Genomic DNA, 23,024 nt, shown 5'->3' with positions numbered 1-23,024 from the left:
CTAAACAGTACTTTCTTCAACAATATATCTCAGAGCCACAAGGGGAAAAAACAGTTGTAGAGTTTTTTTTTAAAGTATATAATCAGAGTCATTTATCAGCCGAATGCGACACATTTGTCTGAAGCAAAAAATCTGTTTGTTAACCTTGCACCAGATTGATGCATGCTCAGCAACTCCATTGTTTGCAATAGTGACAGGTCCCAGGGAGATTGACAAATTATCGTCTAATAACAGGCATGAGACAGGACAAAACTGAAAAGAGATGAAGAGAGATGGGGGTGCAGTAGGTTTCCAAGGGGCAACACTCCTGGCGGGGGGTAAAGGGGGGGGGGGGCAGCGCCCCCTTTATGCAGATTTTGTTTGATAATTGTACCTTGAAATGACACCGTTTACCCTTGATTACTCACAGGGTCTTCCCCACTCACAGGGAACCCCTCACTGATCACACTCAGTGACCCCTCCCCCGTTTACCTTTGCTCACATTCACAGGGACCCCCTCACTTCTCACAGGAAACCTCTCACCTTTGCTCACTCACAGGGACCCCCTCACTGCTCACACTTACAGGACCCCCCCCTTACCTTTGCTCACACTTTGAAAATGCTTGCAAATATAAAATACATTCAGATATGGGGAGTCTTGAGAGTTATAACCCTGAGGGTTAAAACAATGAGATTTGACCAGCTGAGTCAAAACAGAACCCAGAAAGAGGGCACAGAAGAGATTTACCTGCAATGGGGTGTTTTAGTTACAAGATTGGATTGGCTGAATTTATTTTCCTTGGAGCAGAAGAGGTTGAAGGCATACCTGATAGAGGCGTACAAATTCACAAAGGCATAAAAATGGAAGTCAGTAAATAGGTTTTCCCCAATGGTATAGGCGCATATAATTAGAGGGTGCAGGCTTATGGTAAGGGGCACATTTATTTTTCAGCGAGACTATTGGAATCTGGAACGCACTGCCCGAGGGGGAGGGGGAGGGGGAGGTAGAGATCCGCACAATATTGAAGCGGACTCTTGACATTCACTTAGATATCCAAGGATTACACATCTATAGTCCAAGTGCTGGTAAATTGGTTTAGTATACATTTTGGCACAGACACGATAGGCTGAAGGGCCTATTTCCATGCTGTATGACTTTAAAATATGATAATCAAAGCATATAATTATTTTATTTCCTCAAAAGGCATCATCGCTATTTATAAGGTAATGTGGGTAGCAATGTATAAACAAACAATTGTTCTCAATGAGCAGCTTCTCGTTCTCACCCTACAAACAGCTAACAATGGCCTATTTCCTTTCTCATCGTTACTTTTTTGCATATCTTTATTGTTCTTTATCTCTCCACATCACCGTCTATATCTCTCGTTTCCCTTATCCCTAACCAGTCTGAGGAAGGGTCTCCACCCGAAACGTCACCCATTCCTTCTCTCCAGAGATACTGCCTGTCCTGCTGAGTTACTCCAGCTTTTTGAGTCGAACTTCAGCATTCTTCATTCATATTCTATTTTGTTCAGCTGAAAACCCCTTGATGAATTCCTATTTAACTAAATTCACGGTGCTATATCTGTTTGACATATTTAGAACTGGTTCATGTATTGGGGAGCCAGTCAAGTCTACAAACAGATCAGAAACATTGAAGGGAAAAAAGACTGAATCAGGCAGGGTAGCACCAGAAATCCTTACCAGCTGCGAGCTCAGTCGAGTCTGCCACATGTCGGCCTGTTTGGGGTTTAGATTAGGACTTGGTAGTCCTAGCCTTGATGCAAGAGCCTCCACATATGCAGCAAGTCTGGAAAAAATAAAAGTGACATCTGTTTTTCTTACATTTTGCAAATATGACTTCATGTTCCCCTCTTTTGCCTGGAAAAAGAATGCACCAGACAACCAGCAATTGGCAGAAACAATCCACATAAAATGGGCCTCACTCACCCAGACTACCCCTTCTCCAACATTCCTCCCCCTCATTTAAAAAAAAAAAAGCTTATTTCTACATTTTACAGATCCACTGCAAGGTATGCCTACTTTGGAAAAAGTTCTCTCTCTGATGGGAGTTCTGTGAGACCCTCTCTCGGCTGCTTCCCCCCTGATTCCAGCTGCTCTCTTGGATGGTGTTCTGACCTGGATTCACTACCTCAGCCACTTGTCAGCCTCAGCAACAGTTCTCCTTCCATGCTCTGCGTTCTACACTCTCCGCCATGCGCCAGCAGACCCCTCTCTCTCTCTCTCTCTCTGTCTCCAACTCTCCCGCAGCTCCAGTCCTCACTCTCCCAGAAAACCCCATCTCCAGTCTCCAACATTCCCCCCTCCTCCTCATTTTGCAAACCAGAACTTTAGCCTTTGTTGTCGCATTGTAAATTAGTTTCACGGATTTTCACAGGAGTACCGGTGTTTCTAGAATGAGTGGGGTTTTTTATTAATTCGAAAAGGTTGGCCAGGTTAAGCTTTTATCCATTGGAATTTAGAAAAGCAAGAGGCAATTGATTTGAAATACACAAGATCCCGAGGAGTTTTGACAGGGTGGATGTGGAGGATATGTTTTATTTTGTGGGAAGGTGCAGAACGAAAATGAAGCTTCACCCAAATACATGACAATTTTTTATCTCTATCTCTAGAATCTACTGTATTTGGAACTCCCTTTCTACACAGGAAGTGGAAGTAATGGCTTTGATTATTTTTAGGGCTGGGGCAGAAATATTCTTGATAAGCAGGGAGGCGAGTTACAATAGGTGAATTGGAATGCAGAGGCGAGGTTAAATTCAGTTCAGCCAAGATCTTATTACATGGCGTAGGAGGCTGGGGAGGCTCCTACTGTTCAGCATGCACATGGTTAACAAGGTGGTGGGCTCATCTGAAGCAAGTGTTTGAATGAGCAGACTATGTTGCAGTACAACATTCACAGATAGATGACTCCTCAGAGGATTCAATGTTGTTTAAAGAGGCTCAGAAACCAAGCAGTCACGGTGGCACAGCGGTAGAGTTGCTGCCTTACAGCACTCGCAGCACCAGAGACCCGGGTTTGATCCCGACTACAGGCGCTGTCTGTACGGAGTTTGTACGTTCCCCCCGTGACCTGCGTGGGTTTTCTCAGAGATCTTCGGTTTCCTCCCACACTCCAAAGATGTACAGGTTAGAAACATAGAAATTAGGTGCAGGAGTAGGCCATTCGGCCCTTCGAGCCTGCACCACCATTCAATATGATCATGGCTGATCATCCAACTCAGTATCCCGTACCTGCCTTCTCTCCATACCCTCTGATCCCCTTGGCCACAAGGGCCACATCTAACTCCCTCTTAAATATAGCCAATGAACTGGCCTCAACTACCCGCTGTGGCAGAGAGTTCCAGAGATTCACCACTTTCTGTGTGAAAAAAGTTCTCCTCATCTCGGTTTTAAAGGATTTCCCCCTTATCCTTAAGCTGTGACCCCTTGTCCTGGACTTCCCCAACATCGGGAACAATCTTCCTGCATCTAGCCTGTCCAACCCCTTAAGAATTTTGTAAGTTTCTATAAGATCCCCTCTCAATCTCCTAAATTCTAGAGAGTATAAACCAAGTCTATCCAGTCTTTCTTCATAAGACAGTTCTGACATCCCAGGAATCAGTCTGGTGAACCTTCTCTGCACTCCCTCTATGGCAATAATGTCCTTCCTCAGATTTGGAGACCAAAACTGCACGCAATACTCCAGGTGTGGTCTCACCAAGACCCTGTACAACTGCAGTAGAACCTCCCTGCTCCTATACTCAAATCCTCTTGCTATGAAAGCCAACATACCATTCGCTTTCTTTACTGCCTGCTGCACCTGCATGCCTACCTTCAATGACTGGTGTACCATGACACCCAGGTCTCGCTGCATCTCCCCCTTTCCCAATCGGCCACCATTTAGATAATAATCTGCTTTCCCGTTTTTGCCACCAAAATGGATAACCTCACATTTATCCACATTATACTGCATCTGCCAAACATTTGCCCACTCACCCAGCCTATCCAAGTCACCTTGCAGTCTCCTAGCATCCTCCTCACACCTAACACTGCCCCCCAGCTTAGTGTCATCCGCAAACTTGGAGATATTGCCTTCAATTCCCTCATCCAGATCATTAATATATATTGTAAATAGCTGGGGTCCCAGTACTGAGCCTTGCGGTACCCCACTAGTCACTGCCTACCATTGTGAAAAGGACCCGTTTACTCCTACTCTTTGCTTCCTGTTTGCCAGCCAGTTCTCTATCCACATTAATACTGAACCCCCAATGCCATGTGCTTTAAGTTTGTATACTAATCTCTTATGTGGGACCTTGTCGAAAGCCTTCTGGAAGTCCAGATACACCACATCCACTGGTTCTCCCCTATCCACGCTACTAGTTACATCCTCGAAAAATTCTATAAGATTCGTCAGACATGATTTACCTTTCGTAAATCCATGCTGACTTTGTCCAATGATTTCACCACTTTCCAAATGTGCTGCTATCCCATCTTTAATAACTGACTCTAGCAGTTTCCCCACTACCGATGTTAGACTAACTGGTCTGTAATTCCCCGTTTTCTCTCTCCCTCCCTTCTTAAAAAGTGAGTGGGGTTACGTTTGCTACCCGCCAATCCTCTGGAACTACTCCAGAATCTAAAGAGTTTTGAAAGATTATTACTAATGCATCCACTATTTCTGGATCTACTTCCTTAAGTACTCTGGGATGCAGCCTATCTGGCCCTGGGGATTTATCGGCCTTTAATCCATTCAATTTACCCAACACCACTTCCCGACTAACCTGGATTTCACTCAATTCCTCCACCTCCTTTGACCCGCGGGCCCCTGCTATTTCCGGCAGATCATTTATGTCTTCCTTAGTGAAGACGGAACCAAAGTAGTTATTCAATTGGTCCGCCATATCCTGGTTCCCCATGATCAACTCACCTGTTTCTGACTGCAAGGGACCTACATTTGTTTTAACTAATCTCTTTCTTTTCACATATCTATAAAAACATTTGCAGTCAGTTTTTATGTTCCCTGCCAGTTTTCTTTCATAATCCATTTTTCCTTTCCTAATTAAGCCCTTCGTCCTCCTCTGCTGGTCTCTGAATTTCTCCCAGTCCTCCGGTATGCTGCTTTTTCTGGCTAGTTTGTACGCATCATCCTTTGCTTTGATACTATCCCTGATTTCCCTTGTTATCCATGGATGTACTACCTTCCCTGATTTATTCTTTTGCCAAACTGGGATGAACAATTTTTGTAGTTCATCCATGCAGTCTTTAAATGCCTTCCATTGCATATCCACCGTCAACCCTTTTAGAATTAATTGCCAGTCAATCTTGGCCAATTCACGTCTCATACCCTCAAAGTTACCTTTCTTTAAGTTCAAAACCATTGTTTCTGAATTAACAATGTCACTCTCCATCCTAATGAAGAACTACACCATATTATGGTCACTCTTGCCCAAGGGGCCACGCACAACAAGACTACTAACTAACCCTTCCTCATTACTCAATACCCAGTCTAAAATAGCCTACTCTCTCGTTGGTTCCTCTACATGTTGATTTAGATAACTATCCCGCATACATTCCAAGAAATCCTCTTCCTCAGCACCCCTGCCAATTTGATTCACCCAATCTATATGTAGATTGAAGTCACCCATTATAACTGCTTTGCCTTTGTCGCAAGCATTTCTAATTTCCTGTTTGATACCATCTCTAACTTCACTACTACTGTTAGGTGGCCTGTACACAACACCCACCAGCGTTTTCTGCCCCTTATTGTTTCGCAGCTCTACCCATACCGATTCCACATCCTCCAAACTAATGTCCTTCCTTTACATTGCGTTAATCTCCTCTCTAACCAGCAACACTACCCCACCTCCTTTTCCTTTCTCTCTATCCCTCCTGAATATTGAATATCCCTGGATGTTCAGCTCCCAGCCTTGGTCACCCTGGAGCCATGTCTCCGTGATCCCAACTATATCATAATCATTAATGGCTATCTGCACGTTCAACTCATCCACCTTATTACGAATACTCCTTGCATTGAGACACAAAGCCTTCAGGCTTGTTTTTACAACGCTCTTACCCCTTATACAATTATGTTGAAAAGTGGCCCTTTTTGATTTTTGCCCTGGTTTTGGCTGCCTGCCACTTTTACTTTTCACCTTGCTACCTATTGCTTCTACCTTCATTTTACACCCCCCTGCCCCTCTGCTCTTGTACCCATCCCCCTGCCACATTAGTTTAAATCCTCCCCGACAGCACTAGCAAACACTCCCCCAAGGACATTGGTTCCATTCCAGCCCAGGTGCAGACCGTCCTGTTTGTACTGGTCCCACCTGGGTAAATATAACAATTGTGCCTAGTGGGTGTAGGATAGTGTCAATGTCCGGGGATCGCTGGTCGGTGCAGACCAAGCTGGATGAAGGGACTGTTTATATTTGCTGGCAACACTATTAAAAACCTCGTATTAGAAATTTACCATTCCAACTCGTAGAACAGTTTGGAGGCTTAAAATACTGAACAATTATTGCTTCTCTATCCAGATATTTAAAAAACCCAAATCAAATCCAGTTCCAAAAGGCATGGAATTGTATATTTTAATAAAACTGTACAGTTAACAGTCCATAAATAGTTGAAAATATCTAGTCAGTGATAACTTTTCTGAAACAATTTATATTTTAGCATTAGTCATGCTTCCCTTTACTGATTGCAAAATAATTGGTATTTGGTATAAGAATCATCACCAGGAACAGATATACAAATTTAATTAAAAAAGCTATTTTCAAGTTTGTAAATACAGCACTTACAGCCTTAAGCCTTAAGCTGTATTCTTCTGCAGTTGTATAGGGCTCTGGTGAGACCACATCTGGAGTATTGTGTACAGTTTCAGTCTCCTAATTTGAGGGAGGACATCCTTGTGATTGAGGCAGTGCAGCGTAGGTTCACGAGATTGATCCCTGGGATGGCGGGACTGTCACATGAGGAAAGATTGAAAATACTAGGGTATTCACTGGAGTTTAGAAGGATGAGGGGGAATCTTATACAAACATATAAAATTATAAAAGGACTGGACAAGCTAGATGCAGAAAAAATGTTCCCAATGTTGGGTGAGTCAAGAACCAGGGGCCACAGTCTTAGAATAAAGGGGAGGTCATTTAAGACTGAGGTGAGAAAAAACTTTTTCACCCAGTTGTGAATTTATGGAATTCCCTGCCACAGAGGGCAGTGGAGGCCAAGTCACAGGATGGATTTAAGAGAGAGTTAGATGGAGCTCTAGGGGCTAGTGGAGTCAAGGGACATGGGGAGAAGGCAGGCACGGGTTATTGATAGGGAAAGATCAGCCATGATCACAATGAATGATGGTGCTGGCTCGAAGGGCTGAATGGCCTCCTCCTGAACCTAGTTTCTATGTTTCTAAGCCGTGATGTTCTCCTAGATATCGATCCAGCTACAAAGTTAACCACAGCAAGCAGTAGGGTTTATTCATTTTTTTTAAACATAGAAAGCACTGTACTCCAAGCTGCATTCCTTTCTTCACGTTAGGTGCCGATGAACCATTTGACATTGATGGGAAATGTTTTTATTAACTGAATCCTTGGATATTTTCCCATTAGACAGTTCTCAGCTTTAAGATGACTCAAGTACATGAGGTATACTCACCCCAGGCCAGCTACATCTGACACAAGATTACCCAGTGCAGCAGCTGTATTGAACAAAACAAACCAAACCAGTTAAAATAACACCAGTTTAGTGGAAGATTTAATAGACATGCTCTGCTCCTTAAAATAATCATGCTGTCTGGATTTATTTTCACCTCGACTTGCTCTCTGCTGAAGGCGATATCCTGTAGTACAGGTTCATCAGTACTCACCAATCCCAAATGGCGTTCGAGATATCCATTTATACTGGGGTCACTTCAAGTTTCTTTGGAACTATTCCTGCAGTCTAGTTGCATTTGCAAAACTGGAAATTCACGAGTCAACTCACACACAAATCGTTCTCAGAAAATAGCTATCATATCATTCATTTCATTATCACTAATTGAGGGATAGATATTAGCCAGGACACTGTACGTTGGCTTCCCCCTATCTTCTTAAAAGACCACCCAAGTGCAAAGACAGCTTCAGACAATATTTCCTCCAATATGTCTGTCAAAGTTGCAACCTTTGAATAAGCGAGTTCGGTATTCTGAAAAACGCAAGGAATCATGGGATTCGTCAAAGGTCACTCGCTATAAAGAAAAAATGAATGAAGCGCTGGCTGAAGAAACTGTGTTTATATTCTTACCTTTATTCATGATTTATGTGCAAAAATATATTTAACCTGAGGAACGGGGGTGCCAGGTATCGGGAGAGGGGGGGGGGGGGGGGGGGGGGCAGCAGATGCGAGTGGGAGACAGGAGAGACTGGAGCTGCTGCGTTGTTGTGCTGCTGCACACACACAAACTAGAGCCTCATCCGCAGTCAGGGTCCCTGGCGCCACAAGTGCTGCAGAACCATTGCCGAACTGCCACTGGACCATCTCTCCCCTCCTCCCCACCAGTGGGCTGGAGACATCCGGGGCAACCCCAGAACAACGAGACAGCGGCCCGGAACAGCGGCAACTCGCAGCCAGCGCGGAGAATAAATGCCAACTCTAGCTCAACTCCGCCTGCCCCACCGGGCCAGCCGACAGCCCTGGACGGAAATGACAGCGGAACTCTCCTATAAACACCCACCCAATAAAAGCCCCTCTACCGATCCCCAGCCTCCTCTTCCTGCCATTTATCCATTTGACCGCCGCTCCTTTGCGGAAATCGCTCATCAGCAACTCAACAGCGCCCGCAGCGCCCACAACGCCGGAAACCCGGGCCCGATCCCGACCACGGCCAAAACGCAGGCCTGCACACAACACAGTTGCCGAGAATGTTTATAGCGAGGGGTCACAGTTTAAGGATAAAGGGTAAATCTTTTAGGATCGAGATGTGGAAAACATTTTTTACACAGAGTGATGAATCTCTGGAATTCTCTGCCACAGAATGTAGTTGAGGCCAAATCACTGGATGGATTTAAGAGAGAGTTAGATAGAGCTCTAGGGGCTAGTGGAGTCAAGGGATATGGGGAGAAGGCAGGCACGGGTTATTGATAGGGGACGGTCAGCCGTGATCACAATGAATGGCGGTGCTGGCTCGAAGGGCCGAATGGCCTCCTCCTGCACCTATTTTCTATGTTTCTATGTTAAGTCCGCAGGCACCCGCAATAGAGCTCAAAGGTCGATCCCTGGCAAAGGGGTCGTGGTCTCCGTGATGTTAAAGTCCCGTAGGCTCCCCGCCTCAGTCAGCATCACTGGAGGACATGGAAGCTTCTGGCCAGCACCACGCCATTGTGCAGACGTGTTGGAATGGGCCTGGCTGCCGGAAGGAAATATGAGGTGCTGTTTATCCAGTTAGTGTGTGGGCTCACTCTGGCATTGGAGGAGGCCCAGAACAGAAATGTCAAGATGGGAAAGGGAGGAGTTGTCAAAAAGATTAGTAAATGGCGGATTCAGCAGGCCTACATAAACAAGAGTGCGATTCCTAATTCTGTGGAGTGTGTATATTCTCCTTATGGCCATTTCAATTAGACTCTCAGTGGGTGGTAGAATTAATAAGAATGCAGGGAGTCTAAATCAAATGGAAAATGAGTGGGATAATGGATTTCCTGAGAGGCAGCAAAGACCTAATGGCGTTTGGAGGGAGTACAGAGAAGGTTCACCAGACTGATTCCTGGGATGTCAGGACTTTTATATGAAGAAGGACTGGATAGACTCGGCTTGTACTCGCTAGAATTTAGAAGACTGAGGGGGGGATCTTATAGAAACTTACAAAATTCTTCAGGGGTTGGACAGGCTAGATGCAGGAAGATTGTTCCCGATGTTGGGGAAGACCAGAACAAGGGGTCACAGTTTAAAGATAAAGGGGAAATCCTTTAGGACTGAGAAGAGAAAAACATTTTTTACACAGAGAGTGGTGAATCTCTGGAATTCTCTGCCACAGAAGATGGTTGAGGCCAGTTCATTGGCTATATTTAAGAGAGAGTTAGATGTGGCCCTTGTGGCTAAAGGGATCAGGGGGTATGGAGAGAAGGCAGGTACAGGATACTGAGTTGGATGATCAGCCATGATCATATTGAATGGCGGTGCAGGCTCCAAGGGCCGAATGGCCTACTCCTGCACCTATTTTCTATGTTTCTATGTTTGTCTATGTCAGAAGGAGATTTAGAAAAATAGATCCAGATCCCAAACAAACAATTTGGTTGGATTGAAACTATTTCAGGAATGCTCACCTCCCATAGTAGAAATTCCGAAAATTACTCCAATGGACAATTCTATCTGCGTTCCCTGAAAAACAAAATTATAATTAATATTTTACAGACCAAATAAATCATTTGACAAAGCACAATTGTGAGCTCCCAAGGCTGCTTTGTTAAGATTGTTAAAAATGCATTGCACCCTAGTTAAATGTATGCAATTGGATTATTTACCCATGTTGCAGGCTCTGAATTGTTGGGTAGACACATACAGTGGCTTGCAAAAGTTTTCACACCCCTTGAACTTTTCCACATTTTGTCACGTTACAACCACATACGTAAATGTATTTTATTGGGATTTTATGTGATAGACCAACACAAAGTGGTGCATAATTGTGAAGTGGAAGGAAAATGATACATGGTTTTCAAATTGTTTTACAAATAAAATAACTGAATAGTGTGATGTGCAAAAGTATTCAGCCCGCCTGAGTCAATACTTTGTAGAACCACCTTTAGCTGCAATTACAGCTGCAAGTCTTTTGGGGTATGTCTTTACCAGCTTTGCACATCTAGAGACTGAAATGTTTGCCCATTCTTCTTTGCAAAATAGCTCAAGCTCAGTCAGATTGGATGGAGAGCGTCTGTGAACAGCAATTTTCAAGTCTTGCCAGAGATTCTCAATTGGATTTAGGTCTGGACTTTGACTGGGCCATTCTAACACATGAATATGCTTTGATCTAAACCATTCCATTGTAGCCCTGGCTGTATGTTTAGGGTCGTTGTCCTGCTGGAAGGTCAACCTCCGCCCCATTCTCAAGTCTTTTGCAGACTCTTAACAGGTTTTCTTCCAAGGTTGCCCTGTATTTGGCTCCATCCATCTTCCCATCAACTCTGACCAGCTTCCCTGTCCCTGCTGAAGAAAAGCATCCCCACGGCATGATGCTGCCACCACCATGTTTCACAGCGGGGATGGTGTGTTCAGGGTGATGTGCAGTGTTAGTTTTCCGCCACACATAGCGTTTTGCATTCAGGCCAAAAACTTAAATTTTGGTCTCATCTGACCAGAGCACCTTCCTCCATATGTTTGCTGTGTCCCCCACATGGCTTGTGGCAAACAGCAAACGGGACTTCTTATGGCTTTTTTTCCAACAATGGCTTTCTTCTTGCCACTCTTCCATAAAGGCCCGATTTGTGGAGTGCACGACTAATAGTTGTCCTGTGGACAGATTCTCCCACCTGAGCTGTGGTCTCTGTATCTCCTCCAGAGTTACCATGGGCCTCTTGGCTGCTTCTCTATTCAATGCTCTCCTTGCCCGGCCTGTCAGTTTAGGTGGACGGCCATGTCTTGGTAGGTTTGCAGTTGTGCCATACTCTTTCCATTTTCGGATGATGGATTGAACAGTGCACCGTGAGATGTTCAAAGCTTGGGATATTTTTTTTATAACCTAACCCTGCTTTAAACTTCTCCACAACTTTATCCCTGACCTGTCTGGTGCGTTCCTTGGGCTTCATGATGCTGTTTGTTCACTAATGTTGTCTAACAAACCTCTGAGGCCTTCACAGAACAGCTGTATTTATACTGAGATTAGATTACACATAAGTGGACTCTATTTACTAATTAGGTGACTTCTGAAGACAATTGGTTGCACTGGATTTTATTTAGGGGTATCAGAGTAAAGGGGGCTGAATACTTTTGCACGCCACACTTTTCAGTTTTTTTATTTGTAAAACAATTTGAAAACCATGTATCATTTTCCTTCCACTTCACAATTATGCGCCACTTTGTGTTGGTCTATCACATAAAATCCCAATAAAATACATTTACGTTTGTGGTTGTAACATGACAAAATGTGGAAAAGTTCAAGGGGTATGAATACTTTTGCAAGCCACTGGCATTCAATGACCAAACCAAAAATATAACCTTTTGCATAATTGAAATTTATTGCCTGAAACCACACTTTCACTTCTTTGGGTGAACTGTAATGAGCTTCTCCAATTCAACCCAGTTACGGGACTTACTAAGCAAACTAACGTTCTTTAGCACGATGGGCCAATTTTACCCTTGCAACAATACAAAACTTACCATAATTGCATTGGGGAAATTGACAGGCATCTTGAGGCAGGTGTAACACAATTAAGGGCCTGTCCCACTTGCATGCGATTGCATGCATTTGGCGCGACCAAAACGGAAGCGGAGTTCGCGCTAAGTTCGCGGGTGACGTAATCTGCGTCATACTTACCAATCAGCTGGGCAGGAGGCGGGCCGACTGAATTTGGGCGTCGCACGGCAATGTCATCACGCAACGCCACGCCGGGCGGTGACGTCATCGCGCAACGCCACGTGCTAGGTGTACGCCGTCAAGATGCTGCGTACGCCCTCAATGAACCTGCGGGCTGACAGGGCGTTGGCGCGCAAATTTTTCAGACAGTGCGGGATTTTTGGAGCCCCCCGCGATGTCGGGACCAGCCCCACACAACTCCATAAGCCTCCGCACTTCGAAGTGGGACCGGCCCCACGCGGCAAGCCTTAAGCCTCAAGCGACCACGTTAGGTCGCGCCAGACGCATGCAATCGCATGCAAGTGGGACAGGCCCTTTACACTTGAAAATCCTACTTGCTCAGAAGGCTCAAGCACAGGGAGTGTATCACTAAAAATTAGTGAATCGACAAAAAACTCAAGTCGCACAAACTCTTCTTGCACAGCTAATTGAAAAATGTTGCATGCGAGTAAATTCTGAAATCTCCATGATTACTGCTTAGCCAAAAAACAAACTAATTCTGTGCACAAACCATGAAATGTTTAACCGGGGGAATTTCAAACGTTTAATATATTTTGAAGTAAAACTTCCCTTATTTTCAACAACATTTTATCATTGTGCTTTACATTAGTTCTAGTTCGATGTTCCCATCTTTATTTCATACCATTTTCTCCTCTTAAGTTGGCGAATGCCTGAATATTTGTGTTTATTTAGCGGCCATCCAGTTTCATAATTTCACAGCCTGAGAACATCAGCTGACCATAAATACTGTCAGAGGAGAGGAACCCCTTGCTCCAGAGATTGCTGGACTTTGTGGGCAATGAGACCAATCATTGAATCCAAGCTCTCAAAGAGTTTAGTTTTGTTTGCAGCTACAGTGTGGAAACAGGCCCTTCGCTCCACTGATAAACATCTTTCCCAATTCTCAGGAAGGATATTTGACCTGAAATGTCAAGTCTGTTTCTCTTCCCACAGATGCTGCTGATACTGGCAGAATATTCTCAGTTTTCATCGTTTGTTTAGATGAAATCCACTTTCATCACCTCATTGTGTTTGGATGTGACAGGCACAGCAATATCTGAAAGCCCTTTAAACTAATGCGGTGGAAAATTAAAGAATTGCACACTACACATTTTATTTAAGCAAGGTGTAGCCTGAGCTCAGGATGCTCCACAGGGAGAAGATTGAATTTTATTATCTTCCATCAGTGAGGAATGTGGGGAGCCACTGTGGTGGATGTTTATGTTAACTTTTATTTGATGTGGCTGTGTGTCTTGTTGCTATTTAATTAGTATGGCTGTATGGTAACTCAAATTTCACTGTAGCTTAATTCGTACAATTGACAATAAACTGACCTTGAAGCCTTGACCAATGTTCCCTCACAAGGCAATTTACTTTTTTCTATAAAATCAACAACTTCCTGCTGTGCAGCACTTTTAAAGCAGTAAAACTTCAAACAAAAACACCAGATAACCTGAGAAATTGTAAGAGCAGATGACATAGAAACATAGAAAATAGGTGCAGGAGTAGGCCATTCGGCCCTTCGAGCCTGCACCGCTATTCAATATGATCATGGCTGATCATCCAACTCAGTATCCCGTACCTGCCTTCTCTCCATACCCCCTGATCCCTTTAGCCACAAGGACCACATCTAACTCCCTCTTAAATATAGCCAATGAACTGGCCTCAAGTACCTTCTGTGGCAGAGAATTCCAGAAATTCACCACTCTTGTGTGAATTTTTTTTCCTCATCTCGGTCCTAAAAGACTTCCCCCTTATCCTTAAACTGTGACCCCTTGTTCTGGACTTCTCCAACATCGGGAACAATCTTCCTGCATCTAGCCTGTCCAACCCCTTAAGAATTTTGTACGTTTCTATAAAGCTTGGTTAAAAAAAGGTAAATTTTAAATGGCTCACTCAACCCAAATTATGAAATTTAGTAGCACTTAGCAAAATCTGCATTACAATAGAGGTTTGGTGAATGTTATAGGTTAGGCATGAACGTTATCAGTGACCAAAGACCAACAGCTGATAGCTCGCAGACAAGAAATAATTCCCACTCCAATCCCCCAAAGCCCTGATCCTTGCACTGCACTTTCTTGTGCAATCACTGAAAAAATCTAAAAGGGCACATTCAGTTGAAATAGAATGGCCTTCTGCTCTGCGACACAGCATTATACAATATATTGCTCCGCCACATAACATGTTACAAAGAGTTTACAAGATGGTACAGATCATTTGGGCTGAAATTTCTGTACTGGTGTTACAATTTTCCAGGGGTTTCTTTGCACCCCACTTGATTTCAACATAGTAGCATTCCATTCCTTTCCTTTGGTATGTAGGGCATCCTTCCAGATTTATTTTTAATTACTCACTGGCACGAGATACAAGAGAAACAAAGGGAAATACTTACAGCGACAATCATTATGGCATTGTCCAGGAAGCCAAATCCAATAAAAGGAATTGCACTGTGAAGAAACACTGCAAGATTAAAACAAAATTGTATAAAAGGTTTTTTCCCTAAATAATACATCAATCACAGAATATTACAGCTAATCCATAACATCGATTAGAACCACATGCTTACACATTAAAAAAAAAGTGGGCAACAACAGAGGAACTTCAAACTATCTGACATGACTGGAAATTTAATAACAAAAATGTATCAAAATCTAAAAGATTTGAAGTTAGCAAGACACAAGAAATTGTAGATACCATTAGAAACATAGAAAATAGGTGCAGGAGGAGGCCATTCAGCCCTTCGAGCCAGCACCGCCATTCGTTGTGATCATGTCTGATCATCCCCAATCAATAACCCGTGCTTAGGAACATGATAGAAACATAGAAAATAGGTGCAGGAGGAGGCCATTCGGCCCTTCGAGCCTGCACCGCCATTCAATATGATCATGGCTGATCATCCAACTCAGTACCTGCCTTCTCTCCATACCCCCTGATCCCCTTAGCCACAAGGGCCACATCTAACTCCCTCTTAAATATAGCCAATGAACTGGCCTCAACTACCCTCTGTGGCAGAGAGTTCCAGAGATTCACCACTCTCTGTGTGAAAATGATACCTACATATCTACCATTAGATACCAACAAGGACAACATGTTTCAGGCTGGGACTCTTCTTCTGATTGATTGTACTAGAGGGGGACATATTCCTCTTCCAGCTTTCTCCCCCACAACTCCAATCAATCCGAAGAAGGTTCTCAACCCGAAACATCGCCTGTCCCTGTTCTGCAGGGACACTGCCCGACCCACTGAGTTACCCCAGTGTTTTGTGTCTTTTTAAAGTTATTAACATTGATGTTACACATTTAATCTAGCATCTGGATTATCTAATACGAATACAATTTACATTCTGATATTCTAAATGTACATGTAAAACATATTTGCTTCAATGTTTTACAATTCAGTATTTTCTTCATCTTTCCCTGCTTTTCATTTCCACTTCCGTAATCTCGTAACAATAATGGTAAGTCACGATCTGGGCCAAAGTCAATGATTAATCAATCACATCACTAAAATAGAGAGATGGTATTTGTTTCATTCTAATTTGGGAGAAAGAGGAATATGCCTTTGCTCCACATAGACTAAAAATTAGTTTCTACCCATGTGCGATAAAATAACTTAACTCTAACGGAGAACACTGGGGGAAGCACAATATAATTCGGGGTGCAAGATAATGCGGAATATTCTTTTTAATTGTTTTTAATACCTATTTATTATTTTCTTTACTGATCTTGTGTATGTGTGTCAATAGCTGTTGTGTTTTGTTCTTTTTTCATTTTTTATCCTCTGTCTTTTATGAACACACCGAAAGAGTTGCAATGGAATTTCGTTGCACAGATGTTTGTGCAATGACAATAAACGTATTCTATTCTATAGTTTGTATCCTCTCAAAATCTATCTTATTGAAAAAAAAGTTTTTTAACAATTATGCCCAAGATGGGGGACATTTGATGAATTTATATTTGCTTCATGCTATTTAAATTGTTTATAAAATTTAAATCCCCTCCCCCCCCAAACCAACCACCCCTCTCCCCTGCCCTGGTCTTTCCGCTATCAAAGAGCGTTCCCTTCCTTCTCACCACCATCCACAATTTCTCTGCAACTTAGAAACCTGCTTTATCTAACTATGTACTGATGCAAGATAATCGACCTAAAAGCTTATCATTATCTCCACAGATACTGCCACCCTGTGGTGTATCGCCAGCATTTACTGTGTTTATTTTGGAACATTTCACAGTTGGAAGACCCACAACACAGGCAGTTGTTGCAAGAAAATATTAGGAAAAGACAGCTACTGGCTTGATTGGCAGCTCACCTCACCTATCCCCAAATAAAGATCTGGAAAGGGTAAAATGTCATATCTTTGGCTGTCAACCCAGGTTGAAAGTCTGAAGCAACATTTACAAATATTTGGTAAAGGCATCAGTATAGGAGTAATCTCTTTTGAGAATCAATGATTTACTATTTAGGTCCATGGGGCCCACTACATTTACATGAAAGGCCCTTCAGCCCACTAAGTCCATACCGAACATGATGCCAAGATAATCTAACCCTGCACATGCTCAATACCCCTCAATTGTCTGCATATCTTTGTCTTTGATATTTCCACTCTGGGGGAAAAAGGTTCAGACTGTCTACTTTATCTATGCCTCATAATTTTCGATACTTTAATGGGGTCTCACCGACACGTGGGTTTCAAATCCTCACTAAGACAATGTCTAACTGGGTCAAATGTCATTTGCATGTTGGTATTCTATTTGATGGGAGATCCAGACACAGTCTTAATGTGCAAGATTAGTGCCCACTTTTATAGAAGAATGAATTTCATTGCCATGACACTGCATCTCCTCCTACACCCAGAAATGAAGTGCAACCTTATGACCGAGTCTTGGGTAAAAATAAACCAGCTCTGGGGTCTGAGATGGGCTTGCCAGAGAACCCATGATAGAAAAACTCTTGACTCAAAATTTGAACCACTTGCTCTACTGAACATAATTAAAAATAATAACTTCTATGTTAACTATTGGATTGGACGCTGAAGAACTCATAAAAATAAAAGTCCATTACCGTATCTTTGTTGTGCCGACGATGGAGGGCTAATTTGCATTTCCCCTGCAAAGAAAAAGAGAAAATTCATAAAACTGTATCGATATTCTGAAAGATAATTATAAGCATAGAAGTCCAAATGAGGTCGAGATTGGTTGTTTCACCCGGCCTAGGCGCCACATCGTCCAAGGGGGGGTGTGTCAAGTGCGCTCTTGTAATTTCGTCCGGTTTAAAGGAACGCCGGACCACCAGCTGCTGGAACATTGGTGGTGGACGTGTGCATGCAAACAAGTCTATTGATGGCCAGCAAAAATAATTTGCTGGTTGTTCTGGAACTGCAGACATATTCTGCTGCTGGGAAACCAGTTGACAGCAACATCTGAAAGGTCGAGTTAAAAGCCCTACTTTCTTTGTAAATTTAAATATATTGCAGGATTAAATATAAAGCCGCATTTCTGTCTTGTGAACTGATGGATTATGCCTTATTCCCAGGAACGGAACCCCGTCCAAACCTGGAGAGGAATATGGTGTGCAGCACCTAAAAAGTCATTAAAAATGAAAGTAGAAATGTACCGAAATCTCTACAACCTTGCCAAGGTCAACAAATAATACATTCCATCACAACATTTCTGACAATGCCGAAATTTTAGAGATTGATAATATCATCCATCAACCTTGGCAGCACAGTGGCACAGAGGGAGAGCCACTTCCTTACAGTGCCAGAAACCCGGATTTGATCCTGTCCTTGGGTGCTGCTTGTGCGGAGTTTTCACGTTCTCCGTGACCGTATGTGTATTTTTTCCGGGTGCTCCGGTTTCTTCCAAAGACGTATCAGTTTGTAGGTTAAGTGGCTTCCATTAAAAAAAAAATGTCAATTGTCTCTAGTGTGTAGTTCTAGTGTATGGGGTATATAGTGTATAGAGCTAGTTGGCATGTACTTGGTGGGCCGAATAGCTTATTTTTGCATGTTGTTCATCCCAGCCCTCTCCCTTTAAAACATTGCCATGAAGTCTACTGGTCCCATTCTAACACATGTATACTTAATGGTCTTAAGTAAACTGAAGAAGGTAAAAATACTTAGAGTATTAATGGTCCTTGTTTGCTTCATTACACTTAAAATAAAATGCCATTTCAAGATAATATATTAACATGGCTTAACGATCGATGAATCATATTTACAGAGCAAAGTTGCACATTTTGCATTATCCAAGGCTGCTTGAATATGTTAGAACATATTGTTAAGATATTATGGATTCTCAATCTCCCCATCAAAACCTGGGGAGGACCTGTTCAGGATCCGACCACCATGTAATGTGAAGCACTAAAAGCATCTTTAGAACGGAATGTAAAAATGGTGCAAAATTAAGATAAACTGATGCACAAGGCCAGCTGCAAGAATAAAATTTGAACAATCAATTGAACCTACACAGAGACTTCCCATTGTTTTATTAAATAATTGAATAGACCCACTGCATCATCTCTCTTTCACTTCAGGCATTACACGGTCTATGATCTATTTTAATCCTCCAATTATAATTGGTGCCCAAATTAAGTTACATTTCCACTTTTGATGGCATACTTCAGGCCTTTTTTTCAAATTGCATACAAATGCTGGCAAGAGTGCAGAGGGATGCTTCCTAATTGTTACTGTGCCAGATGCTTCAATTGAAGCCACTGCGCATACCGTTCTAATAACTTCACACATACGAGCTGAAAAACTCCAGGCTAAATTATTTCTGGTTGGAGTTGTGAGAGATTCTTGTTAGCCCCGTGGCAAGTTTTGCTATGGTGCAGTAGGAATGCAGGGAAGGGCGAGCAGATCTGCGTAGAAGAGCAGATTACAGAACTCTGGCTAACATGGTGTAGGCACCATAAATTAAAACTTCAGAGAACAAAAATATGGATTAGGACATTCACATTAGCTATGAGGACAAGGGAAGGGTTCAGGAAATGGCGAGTTTCAATCTTGGCAATGAGCCACTTTGTGGGTAAAGATATTCATTTCAGAATCAAGCAGAATACATCCATCGACACGGTGCTTTAATGATTCCAGATGAGCAGATGGAATTGTTGAAAACAGCTGCAAAACTGAGCAGGGGAGAATAGGGGAGGAATAGATTTGAATTATTGCTCCAGCTCAGTCAAAAACTAAATCAATAGGATGTTGCTTGAACTGCCTGACAACACATAATAATAATAATAATAATGTTTATTTATATAGCACTTTTCAACAAAATCAATTTGAACCAAAGTGCTTTACAGAGATTGATTAAACTAATTGAACAGATTAAATGTCAATAAATCCATACAAAATAAAAAAGAAAAAGAAAAAAAGACACAGAACAGTACACTATAGAAATCAACAAGAAACGTCCCCCCACAGCAGAATTCACTGCGAGGGAAGGCACTAAAAATACCCAGTTCTCCCCCTCATAATCCACCCGAGGTCGGGGTCTATATGTGGCCTCCTCAGCCAACTCGATGTTTTCAGGCCCTCTCCCGCGAAGCTGGATCATCGGCGTTGGGTGAACATTCTTCAGCGGCCTGGACTGAAGCGGCCGCTTCCTCCCTGAAGACTGCAATGTCCAAAGTTCTCAGGCCGTGCTGGCCGGACCTCTGACACTGGCGAACTCGGACACCAGGCCCCGCGGTGTTGAAATCCAGTGCCGCCCGCCCACGGCTGGACGCTCTGCAGCCGCAGCTCAACGACGTAGGTGTCCCAACATTTGCACCGCCGGCGAAGCTGCAGTCCCGGCAGGAAACGCCGCTCCAGCGCTGCTCCAGCTCGATGGTAGGCCGCACAGAGAGGACGAAGAAGCGGTTCGGAAGAAAACCGCATCTCCGACCAGGTAGGACTGGGATTAAAACAGTTTCCCCCTTCCCCCCACCCCACCCACCACATAAAACACGACCTCCAATAAACATTTTGTACGGACAGGACTAAAAATAAAAATAAAAAAGGGTGAAAGGACGGACTGCAGGATATAAGTGCACATATAGGACACTTCATATTGCTATGCGAGGCAGAAAATATGGGAACAGCAGGACATTACTGAGAATGAGAGAGTTGTGATTTACAACCAAGTGAGGTGAAATAATTACCATTAATTAGGACAGCCCCAAACAAAAATATTTGTTAAAATAACTGAGCATAAATGCTCGTTCTTATATAAAAATAAAGTAAGCCAAAGATAGATAGGTGATAATTTATTCCAAAATGTTCAGTTGAAACAGCATGCATGAGAGAAAATAAAATAAGTTTGTAACAAGAGTATTTGATGAGGAAGTATGATTGAGATTTAATGCAATTTCTCAACTTTTAAATTTATAAAATTACAACGGTTAAATAAATAGGCTAGATCCTATAATCTTATGAATTCTCTTGTAAATAGCTGATATTGATGACAAACAGCAATGGGCCTCGTCAAAATACCATGTCCAAGTTAGAGTGAAAATTATGGATCCCATATCAGGTCTCAGCTGCATTGCCCGATCCACTGGTACTTGGTTTTGTGGAAGGTCACCTTTGAGTTCCTTGTCTTTTTATTTTTAAAGAGACATCTGGTTTCACTCACACTTAGAGTTGCCTGGCCTATATTCCAAGGGTCTCCAGCCCTCCTCATACTCGTCAAGTCTTCCCCTGCTTCCCTCTCTCTGATCCCTGGAGTCAAACCGTGCCCTCTCTCTGCTGGCTTTGCAAATTATTGCAAATTTGCCTGCCTTGTTCACAACTCACCCCAAAGGTCATTCTACAATTTAGATGGTGTTTTTCATGCTATGTGAATAGAAAGAAAGTCACAAATAATGCTGCTTGTTTAAGCAAGTCTCCAAATGTTTAACAAATGAATGCTTTTCATATTAAAACTACTGCTACTTAGATTTAATTGAAATTGTTCAGCATGTAACGAGTACACAATCCAATATTTGTTAGTACTGAGAGAAACATAGAAACTTAGAAAACAGGTGCAGGAGTAGGTCATTTGGCCCTTCGAGCCTGCACCGCCATTCAATATGATCATGGCTGATCATCGAAACAAAGAAATATTTGTTTCTCTCAACTTTAAGTGATCTTTCAAAGTTATGCTTATGATCCATACAGCAACCAACAGGCCTAGTGGAATCAATCTCTGTTCAATTGCACTTTAGAACGTATATGAAGGTATTTCCTTGCTAGGTCATGAGTTGAAAGGACGATATATTTTAAAAATAACTATGAAATTTAGTGCAATTTAACGCAACCTCAGCTTAGATCAATAATCCAAACAACATTCTCAATAAAAGGTTACAAGTCAGTGATATTAGCATTCAAGATGAGCCAAACCTCAGTGTTGTGGATGAAACAAGAAATTGATTCAAAAAGAATGCCCTTTGGCATTATAATGCAAAGTATTAAAGCAGTAACATCATTGTTCTATTTCTGTATTGAAGGAATTGAAGCAAGGGAGAATGCATACAAAATTAGAAAGATTCATTCTTGTTGCCAAGTGCAAGGAAAAATCAGTTAGATTCACACTGTTAGTTCTGGGTGTGAAGGATACGAAGCAGAGACACAAAACTGGACAGATTCTAGTTCAGCAAAGAACATTTAGTTGTCACAAAATTAGTTATCATTGACCTGATCAAGCAGTTGGAACAGAGTTGCTGACAACGGCTGAATCATCCACATTATTTTATTTTCTAAAATTAATTCATTGTGTTTTGCACTTTTAAAATGTTACGTGCATTTGCAGAAGTGTTGTTTCATTAAACCGAGTTCCAAGTAATAGACAAACATTTAATTTGCAAAAAAAAAATGCTCACAAGTCATAGCTACAGAATATGGTCATTCAGCCCATCAAGTCTATTCTGCCATTCAATCATAGCTGATCTATCCTTCCCTCTCAAACCCATTATCCTGCCTTAAATTATATTGAATTGCAGTTACTGGAATTTTGAGCCAAACTCAGCGGGTCAGGCAACTTCGGTGGAGGGAATGGATAAATTACTTTCCAAGTCACTACCCTTCTTCAGACTGATAAAGGTCCTAATCTAAAACATCGCCTCTCCACGATCTCCACAGATGCTGCTTGACCCACTGAATTCCTCCAGAACTTTAATTTGCTGAAGTAAAATAAATGTACCCAGTCTGGTCACAATATAAATGGATCTGTCATTATTTTCTCTTCGGTAGGCAGGCAGTTAATGTCCTAAAATGAAATTTAAAGTCTTCAGTGTATTTATTGTCCAATTGGAAATACCATTTAGCCAAATGTTGATGGTATGCACAGTACACACTATTGAAAATGAATGTATTGCCAAAGAAAATTTAAAACCAGGGCTAGTCTCACAGATGCACACTTGCACAGTGGCAAATATCAGGAGGGGGTTCTTTTGTCAACCCTTTTCTCTGACTGAAGCCAATGTCTGCTGCATTTCCACATACAGTGCCCTCCATAATGTTTGGGACAAAGACCCATCATTTATTTATTTG

The 23,024-nt window shown here is 42.4% G+C and overlaps 1 protein-coding gene across 2 annotated transcripts in view; it reads right to left on the bottom strand.

Moving 5' to 3' along the window:
- The window catches only part of tmem65 (transmembrane protein 65), a 57,600-nt gene that overhangs the window by 3,319 nt on the left and 31,257 nt on the right, over nucleotides 1-23,024 (bottom strand). For both annotated transcript variants that reach the window (XM_055634836.1, XM_055634837.1), the window contains 5 exons: nucleotides 17,576-17,620; nucleotides 14,907-14,974; nucleotides 10,272-10,326; nucleotides 7,630-7,672; nucleotides 1,684-1,789 (listed from right to left, as the gene is read on the bottom strand). In XM_055634836.1, the coding sequence (XP_055490811.1) occupies nucleotides 1,684-1,789; nucleotides 7,630-7,672; nucleotides 10,272-10,326; nucleotides 14,907-14,974; nucleotides 17,576-17,620 (317 nt within the window). The remainder of the gene's footprint in view (nucleotides 1-1,683; nucleotides 1,790-7,629; nucleotides 7,673-10,271; nucleotides 10,327-14,906; nucleotides 14,975-17,575; nucleotides 17,621-23,024) is intronic.

The sequence above is a fragment of the Leucoraja erinacea genome, chromosome 4, assembly GCF_028641065.1.
Source record: "Leucoraja erinacea ecotype New England chromosome 4, Leri_hhj_1, whole genome shotgun sequence".
NCBI lineage: Eukaryota > Metazoa > Chordata > Chondrichthyes > Rajiformes > Rajidae > Leucoraja > Leucoraja erinaceus.
The sequence above is the reverse complement of the archived record's forward strand: the minus strand, read 5'-3'. Positions and strand labels throughout refer to the sequence as shown.